At 34.5% G+C, this 9,433-nt stretch overlaps 1 protein-coding gene across 1 annotated transcript; it reads left to right on the forward strand.

The window, feature by feature from the left end:
• Positions 1-4,252: 4,252 nt before the first annotated feature.
• Positions 4,253-6,568, forward strand: LOC132635480 (premnaspirodiene oxygenase-like). The gene is made up of 3 exons (XM_060351887.1): positions 4,253-4,720; positions 4,864-5,478; positions 5,838-6,568. The coding sequence occupies exons 1-3, from the start codon at positions 4,415-4,417 to the stop codon at positions 6,456-6,458; spliced, it is 1,542 nt and encodes a 513-aa protein (XP_060207870.1). The 5' UTR covers positions 4,253-4,414; the 3' UTR covers positions 6,459-6,568.
• The last annotated feature ends 2,865 nt before the right edge of the window (positions 6,569-9,433 follow it).

Below are 9,433 nucleotides of genomic sequence, written 5' to 3' on the forward strand. Positions count from 1 at the left end.
TTTTACCCATTAAATTGATGGTCTTTAATTTTTGCCCTTCGTTAGAACCCCTTGGTTTCGAGTTCGAATCCAGGTTCAGTCAAAGATTAAAAATAAATTCGTAAGGTAGAGTTTGGGTTCGCAAGGCAGAGATTCGCATGTTGCAAAACTCTGCCTCAAGCAAATTTTTGCTGCCTTCAGGCAAAGTTTGCAGTCAAACTCTACCTGATCAGGCAGAGTTTGACTTAGTTTTTAGGCAAACTCTACCTTAAGGTGTTTTGCCTTCAGGCATGCCAAAACTCTACCTTAAGGTAGAGTTTTGCCTTCAAGCATGCCAAAACTCTACCTTAAGGCAGAGTTTTGCCTTATACCTGAATGCAAAACTGCAAAACTCTACCTGCAGGTAGAGTTTTGCATGTGAGGTAGAGTGCAGGTAGAGTTTTGCATTCATGTAGAGTTTGGAAAACTCTACCTGCAGAGCAAAACTCTGCCTTTTGCATTTAAAATTCTGCCTGAGGTAGAGTTTTGCATGCAAAATTATGTCTTGCGAATCCAAATCTCTGCCTTGCGAAATTCTTTTTTTTTTTAATTTTTTAATGAGCTGGGGTTTGAACCCAGAACCTTGGGGTATTAGACGAAGGACAAAAATTAAAGACCACCAATTTGAGGGGTAAAAATTAAAGACCAGTGCTTTTGAAGGGCATTCCGCACAAAAAAAATGAAAAATTGATAATAAGGTCGGTGAGGATATTTTAAGGGAATTTTTACTCATTGTAGCTTCTTTTAAGACCTAATTATTAGTATTAGCTATCATTTTATTTAATTATATTTAGTATCTAATTAACTTTTCTAAATTACAAATGGTATCTATATCAAAAATACATACCCAAACACATATGTCTTTCTTTTTTCCCAATCACTACCCATTTCAGATTTTTCATTTCTCAAAACCCTAAAAATCTCTCTCCCCTTCTCCCAACCACCACCACCATGGTCGCGCCGCCCCTCTCTTTCTTCTCCCTCTCCCTCTGTGCTCACCCCTCTCTCTCTCTTTTCACTCCATCCGGTGAGGTGACGACACATATCTGGCCGTGTGTATTGTCGGTGGTGGGGGCGATGACACTGATTTTGAGATGGCGGCGGAGAAGATGACATGAAGGTGGAGAGATTATGATTTTGTTGGTGGTGGAAAGATTAGAATTTTTTGTGGTGGTGGTGTCTCGGATTTGGATTTTTGGCGGTGGTGGTGTCTTAGATTAGAATTTTGGTGGTGGTGGAGAGATTAGGGTTTTTAGTGGTGGTAGTGTCTCAGATCTGGCCGTGTGTATTTGTTAAAAGCCAAATACAAATACATTCAAAAATCTACATCTCACAAATACATTGTTTTTTAATGTATTTGTCTTTGTATTTTTTGAGTGTATTTTTTAGTGTATTTTGTTAATAGCCAAACATACTGTTTTTGAATGTATTTGTCATGTATTTGAATTTTTTTGTCTTGTATCTGAATGTATTTGTTGAAATCCATTCAAATACACGAAAATTTGAATATATTTGGCTTCATATGTAGTTGAAATGTACACAATGTATTTGAAATACATCAAAGAAATACATCAAAAAAGCCACTGAAATACATAAAAAAAAATCAGTAAAATACATTAAAAAAATCACTGAAATACATAAAAAAAAAAAGACACGGAAATACATTATAGCAAAAAAAAAAAAAAAATCACTGAAATACATCAAAGCAAAAAAAAAAAAAATCACTAAAATACATCAAAAAAATAATATTAATAGCTAATTTAATAGCTCCACCGTTAAAGGCTAAAATCAAGAATCCTGTTTTTTTCTACCTTGTTCTCATGGAGAAAAAGATCAAAATCATCCATAATGTTTGGGTTTGGATCAAAATCATACATATTCTTTCACATGGTGCACTAATAGTACATTATGTTTGCATAAGTGGTGCACTTTTAGTCACAATCCCAAATAAATTTAACGGAAAAGAACAAAAATGCCCCTGAACTTTTAGAAAAGGTATAAAAATACCCTTTATTTATCTATTTTGCTAAAACTACCCCTCAATTCAACTTTTTGGCTCATTTATTCCCCTTGATTAACGGACAACACTAATTTTTTTTTTAAAAAAATAAATAAATTGCACATGACATTTTATTACTGAAAAATTGATTTATTCTTTTAAAAAGAAATCTGAAAAATCGTTATTTATAGAATAAGGAAAAATAATTTTTCAACATCCATTTCTTTAAAAAAACAAATGTAGTAAGCCTTATATATATATATATATATATATATATATATATATATATATATATATATAACAGAATTGGATTTTCATTAAAACATGTGGAATTTTTTTAAGTTTGGAAAAAAAAAATTAACGGGTGGAAACCCCATTTTTTTTTAGAAAATTCAATTTTTAAATCTGAAAAACTGATTGTTTTTTTAAGTAAAATGTGCAAAACTAATACTCCATAATTTTCTTCTAGATTTAAAAAAAGATAGTTTTCTGTTTTTCTTTTTTAAACACAGTTTTTCCATAAAAAATTTAATTTTTTCAGATTTTTATAAAAATCCAATTTTTCACATTTTGAAAAGAAAAAAAATTAGTGTTGTCCGTTAGTCAAGGTTTTACTCGTTAATTTTTTTTTTCCAAATTTAAAAAAATTCCAAGGTTTCAGATTTCTTTTTAAAAGAATAAATCAATTTTTCAGTAATAAAATGTCATGTGCAATTTATTTTTTTATTTTTTAAAAAAAAATTAGTGTTGTCCGTTAGTCAAGGGGAATAAATGAGCCAAAAAGGTGAATTGAGGGGTAGTTTTAGCAAAATAGATGAATAAAGGGTATTTTTATACCTTTTCTAAAAGTTCAGGGGCATTTTTGTTCTTTTCCGTTAAATTTATTTGGGATTGTGACTAAAAGTGCACCACTTATGCAAACATAATGTACTATTAGTGCACCATGTGAAAGAATATGTATGATTTTGATCCAAACCCAAACATTATGGATGATTTTGGTCCTTTTCTCTGTTCTCATGTATTTGTTGGCAACAAATACACGCGAAAACATACACTATTTTACCAAAATGTAGCTACAAATGGTAATATTTAAAAGGATAGCTACAAATGATAGAAAGCTACAATAAGATAGTCATTTGAGTAAGTTTGTCCATTTTAAGGTCATTTAAGATCAAGGCTCATAAGCCCAATCTAAGTAAGGTCGTCGGCCATTTAGACTTGACCGAAGTTGGGCTTAGCCGGCTTGTGGGCTAACAAAAAATAAATAAAAATTATAGTATTTAATTAAATTTAAAAAAAGAAAAAGAAAATTAGACTAAAAACGAAAGAGCCCAAAATCTATCACTTAAAGAATCCATTAGACCTGCGTTTGCTTTTTTTTTTTTTTTTTCTAAAATTGTTCTTTTCTATGTTTTGCTTTTTGCTTTTTTAAAGATAAAGCTAAAATACGTCTTTATTAGTCTTCTAATTATGTCCGGTTAAGTTTCTTGTGAAATAAGAGCATTTTACCGCAATTAAGTAATAATAAAGGGATGATTGAATCGAATGATTAACGAAAGGCAAATATTTTAAATTCTCATACTTTAAGGGTAGTTTTGATTATTTTCCGTTAGGTGTTTTATATTGCATATTCTTGGTCAATTACGATAGCTGGTCATTTTCAGTGGCTGACTGCATCATTATTGTTTTGTTTGGTCAATGTTCTAACTATAAAAGCCGTAGAACAAAAAAGTCAAATTTAAGAGTGACAATTTTTCAAACTTTTTGAATGGACTATTTCTAACTAGACCTCACGACCATTATAAGGATATTTAATAGCAGATGTGAAAACAGAAGGGGGAAAAAAAAAACTTAATATCCTTTTGGAATAGTGATCAATATATTCAAAAAGCACGAATCACCCACGAGTGTGATGAAATGGCTAATTTTTTGTTATCTTTGATCAGAATTTTTGATTCAAGTCTTGAAAATTAGAACCGATTTGAAGCGTTTCACCCTCTTGTAGGCCTATACGGTGCGAATTTGAATTAGTTAGAATAGTAAATTCTAATAGAATTCACCAACAACCACTTTTCAGTTCATGTAATTAAAAAATAGCCATTATTATGGAGTTACAATTACTACACATGGAATTTTACATAAAATTTGAAAGTCCATGACAATATGGTTGAAAGTTGACATTTGAACGCTATTTAATGTAAATTTTGTGTACCAAATGCCTAAAGGAAAAAAAAGAAGCAAAATTCTAACCAGACAGCTTATAAGTTAAAAATTTGGAGACTTTTGTTATTTATAAATAAATGCCCTGTCATTCATCTACGAAAGCTAATGTAATACTAAACTTTCAAGAACAACCATTAATCCAAGCTAAACTTTCTATCATCCTCTTCTTTACAAATGGAGACTAATCAATTTTCTCAGTCCTTCCAAATTCTATTTGCTTTTGCATTACTCGTTCCTGTATTCATCAAATTAGGAATTACTATTATTAGATACAACACCAAAAAATCTACAGCTCCAATTAGGCTCCCTCCTGGGCCATGGAAGCTACCAATAATCGGAAACATGCACCAATTAGCAGCCGGCGGCCCGTTAACCCACCAGGTCATGACCCAATTAGGAAAAAAATATGGATCCTTAATGCACCTTCAACTCGGAGAAGTGTCTACAATTGTAATTTCCTCAGCAGACACAGCAAAACAGGTATTGGTGAAAATACAATTACAATTGAAAATAAAGTATCTTCATGCTGAGAGACAGATATCCGCGTTTTAGCCTGAATCTTTATTTATTTGTTGTTTATTTTGTTTTTCAACTATAATTTATTGTATTTTCAACAACAACAGGTGATGAAAACTCAGGACATAAATTTTTCTTCAAGGCCACCGCTTCTTGCAATGAAGATTTTCGTGTACGATTACACGAGCGTTGGTTTTGCACCGTATGGCGAGTACTGGAGAAAGATGAAGAAAACTTGTATAGTGAATTTTCTAAGTGCCAAACATGTTCAGTCCTTTCGTTCGCTTAGAGAAGAAGAGTTTTCGGGGCTTATAAAATGGTTAGACATACAAGCTGGAATTGGATCCCCTGTTAATTTGACAAAAAAGTTGCATTCAACTTTGTCTAGTCTTGTTGCTAGAGCAGCGTTTGGTAAAAGATTTAAAGATCAAGAAACGTTTATTTCACTTATTGATAAAGGTGGGAAATTGGCAGCAGGATTTAATGTAGCTGATTTTTTCCCTTCGTTTAAGTTGCTTCATGGAATTAGTGGAATACAGGGGAAACTTCAAAGTTTGCATAAAAAAGCAGATAAAATACTTGAGGATTTTATACTTGAACATATTGCAGCAGCAAGCAATGGTGTTGGTGCCTCAAATGATCAGAATTTATTGGATGTCCTTTTAAGATTTCAGAAGGAAGAAAATCAAATAACTCATGACAACATTAAAGCAGTTGTCCTGGTAAGTTAAAGAATTTTCATAGTACTAGTGTAATTTAACTTGTTATATCAAGTTGGCTTCTTTTCTAAAATTACTAATTCCATTAGATTTTAAGTAATATCCACCGTGTAAAAATCAGATCATCTTTACCTGTTGTACCACGTAACATATAGATATCATTTGGATGACTCGATAGTGTAAATCATTTTTTTACACAGACGACATACAAAACCTATATGCATTCCACTAATTATGGGCAATTAGTTACCAGTAGTTGTGTTTTAGAACTTGATAGTGTTAAAATTGTTTTACACTATCAGTGTATAGAAGTCAAATTTATTTTAATTTGAGCAATTTCTTACTTTTGTATGTGTTGTTAGGACATGTTTGGTGCTGGAAGTGAAACATCAGCAACAATCATTGACTGGGCAATGGCTGAGTTGCTGAAGAACCCAAGTGTTTTAAATAAAGCCCAAGAAGAGGTCAGAGATTTGTTCAATGATAAAGGCTGTGTGGATGAGACATACTTTGATAACTTAAAGTACTTAAAATCAGTTATCAAAGAGACACTAAGGTTACACCCACCACTCCCTTTCTTACTGCCAAGAATAAGTAGGGGAAAATGTGAAATCAATGGCTATGAAATACCAGCAAAAACACAAGTGTTTGTGAATGCTTGGGCAATTGGAAGAGATCCGAGATATTGGAAGGAACCAGAGTGCTTTAAACCGGAGAGATTTCTGGATAGTTCAATTGATTTTAGTGGAAATAATTTCGAGTACATTCCATTTGGTGCTGGAAGAAGAATATGCCCGGGCATGTCATTTGGTTTAGCAACTCTTGAGCTACCATTAGCACTTCTTCTTTACCATTTTGATTGGAAGCTTCCCGTTGGGAGGAGCCATCAAGACTTGGATATGACTGAGACTTTTGGTTTGTCTGTCACTAGAAAACTTGATTTGTATGCAATTCCTATAGTCTCTAGACCCTTCACCGTTTAATTATAAGGAAATCTCTCTCTCCAACAATTTAAAGAATTTTTACATTATTAGTGCAATTTAACTCCTTGAGGATAGAATTGTTGAAGAAAATAGACAGCAAACTTAAAAACAAATGCTCAAAGTTAAGAATACTGAATATGTGCTGGAAGCTTGTTTTTCTGTGTATTAAATCAAAGCAAAGTACAGCCTTTATATAGGCTTACAAATAAACTAACCACTAATCCACTAAGTTGATCACTACTACCACTAACTAAGCAACAACTATCCACTATCAGTAAACTAGAAAAGTGCACCATTACTGCTAACTGTCCAGGAATATAGGACACTACTAACAGATTCAATTTGACTAAGTCATACTTTGAATCAGTCTTCAATACTCCTCCTTGATTCAAAGTTACAGACACCAAGCAAAGCCCTCAAATAGACAAACTTGTCTGCTGCCAAAGACTTCGTCAGTATATCAGCTAATTGCTTATGAGTGCTGCAATGCTTCAGTATTATCTCCTCCTTCGCAACCAAATCACGGATGAAATGGAAGCGAACATCAATGTGCTTTGTTCTGCTGTGAAAAGTTGGATTCTTTGTCATGGAGATCGATGCTTTGTTGTCACAATATATCTCTGTTGCATTTTCTTGCTTCTGTTGAAGTTCTGCTAACATCCTTCTTAGCCAGATGGCTTGGCAAGCAGCTGAAGTAGCTGCAATGTACTCAGCTTCAGAGGTGGACAAGGTTGTTGTAGCTTGCTTCTTTGAGCTCCAATTTATTACTCCCGATCCAAGAGTAAAAACATGAGCTGAAACGCTCCGCCTATCATCCAACGAACCAGCATAGTCACTATCAGTGAACCCATATAATCTGAAATTGGACACTTTTGAGTACCAAATCCCATAGTCCATAGTTCCAGCAATATAACGTAAAACTCTTTTTGCTGCTCCAAAATGAACCTTTGAAGGTTGTTGCATAAACCTGGAAATAACACCAACAGAGAATGCAACATCGGGGCGAGTGTGAGTTAGATAAATTAAACCTCCGACCAGGCTTCTGAAAGTTTTAGGATCAGCTATCTCTGCTCCATCACTAAGCTGCAATTTTTCGCTAACATTCATAGGAGTAGTTGCCGGCTTGCAATTAAGCATACCAAATTTAACGAGAAGGTCCCTGCCATATTTCCTTTGTGAAATAAATATTCCATCTTCAGCTTGATGAACTTCAAGGCCAAGGAAATAGTGTAATAAACCCATATCCGACATCTCAAACTCATTCATCATTTGAGACTTAAATTCATCCACAAGATAAGTAGAAGAGCTAGTGTAAATGATATCATCAACATAAAGACAAACAATGATGAAATCATTACCTTCCTTCTTCACATACAATGTGGGTTCATTCTCACTTCTCGTGTATCCCTTTTTCTGAAAATACCCATCGATTTTGCTATACCACGCTCGAGGAGCTTGCTTCAAACCATACAATGCCTTTTTTAGCTTGTACACCTTTGTTTCATCGCCCTTCTTTATGAAACCTTCTGGTTGGGCTACATACACCTCTTCTTGTAAGTCTCCATTGAGAAATGCCGACTTGACGTCAAATTGATAAACTAGCCATTGCGACTGTGCAGCCAATGCTAGAACAAGTCTCACAGTTTCAAACCGAGCTACTGGAGAAAATGTTTCTTCGAAATCTACACCATATTGCTGTGCATATCCTTTTGCCACAAGACGAGCTTTATGCTTTTGTAGGCTCCCATCTGCTGCAAACTTTGTCTTGAACACCCACTTCAAGCCAATTGCATTTTTGCCTTCTGGTAATTTCACCATCTCCCATATGCCATTCCTTTCGATAGATTTCATCTCTTCTAACATTGCTCTCCGCCACTCTTCCATTTCAGCTGCTTCTCCATAATACGTAGGATCTGAAACAGCAAATGAAAATTGACAAGTTGCATATATGTCATTAACATACTTGGGATTCGGCTTTGTAAGCCTTGTCGATCTTCTTAATGTAATTGGCTCATCTTGAGACTCTTCAAGAGTAGTAGATGAAGAGTTTCTGCTTGGTGATGTTGAAGCAGATGAATCTAGAGAAGTTGAAGAAGAACCAGTTGGTGCAGCTGTAGGAGTTGGTTGTTGAATTCCATCAAAAGTGATTCCGGTGGGCATATGAATCAGTTCTTGCATCTTCTCCTCGCTGCCACTCCATTTCCAGCTTGCATTTTCATCAAATACTACATCCCTTCTAATTAAAATCTTGCTACTAAGAGGGTTATACAATCTGTATGCTTTGGATTGTGGACAATAACCAATAAAAATGCATTTTTCAGATTTTTCATCCAACTTATGACGAAATTGAGAATTTACCAAAGCATAAGCAATACACCCAAAAATTCTTAAGTAGCTTACAGAAGGTTTTCTACCATGCCAAGCTTCAAATGGAGTTTGATTCATGACGGCCTTTGTGGGAGAGATATTCAATAAATAGATTGACGTTGCCACAGCTTCAGCCCAAAATTCATTCGGAAGTCCCTTCGCTTGTAACATGCTTCTTGCCATCTCCACAACAGTGCGATTTTTCCGCTCAGCGACGCCATTTTGCTCTGGAGTATAAGGTGTTGTCAACTCCCTGTGAATGCCATTTTCTTCACAAAAAAGATTAAATTCCTTGGACAGAAATTCACCGCCTCTATCAGTGCGAAGAATTTTGATGCACAGACCACTTTGCTTCTCAACCTTGGCTTTAAAGTGCTTGAATTTCTGAAATGTCTCTGACTTGCTTTCCAAAAAATATACCCAACTCATGCGACTACAATCGTCAGTAAAGAGTAGAAAATAACGACTCCCACCAAAAGAAGTAGTATGCATAGGTCCACATAAATCAGCATGTATTAATTCAAGACAATTTGAAGCCCTCCAAGCCTTTCCAACAGGAAAGGACTTTCTGGTTTGTTTCCCATAAATACACCCTTCACACAATTCAA

The sequence above is a fragment of the Lycium barbarum genome, chromosome 4, assembly GCF_019175385.1.
Source record: "Lycium barbarum isolate Lr01 chromosome 4, ASM1917538v2, whole genome shotgun sequence".
In the NCBI taxonomy this organism is placed as follows: domain Eukaryota; kingdom Viridiplantae; phylum Streptophyta; class Magnoliopsida; order Solanales; family Solanaceae; genus Lycium; species Lycium barbarum.

What these genes read in the sequence shown, in the direction of transcription:
- LOC132635480 (XM_060351887.1), top strand. Translation starts at nt 4,415, where the DNA reads ATGGAGACTAATCAATTTTCTCAGTCCTTCCAAATTCTATTTGCTTTT. An exon ending in CAGCAGACACAGCAAAACAG is followed by an intron (nt 4,721 to 4,863) that starts GTATTGGTGAAA and finishes CAACAACAACAG; the next exon opens with GTGATGAAAACTCAGGACAT. An exon ending in ACATTAAAGCAGTTGTCCTG is followed by an intron (nt 5,479 to 5,837) that starts GTAAGTTAAAGA and finishes ATGTGTTGTTAG; the next exon opens with GACATGTTTGGTGCTGGAAG.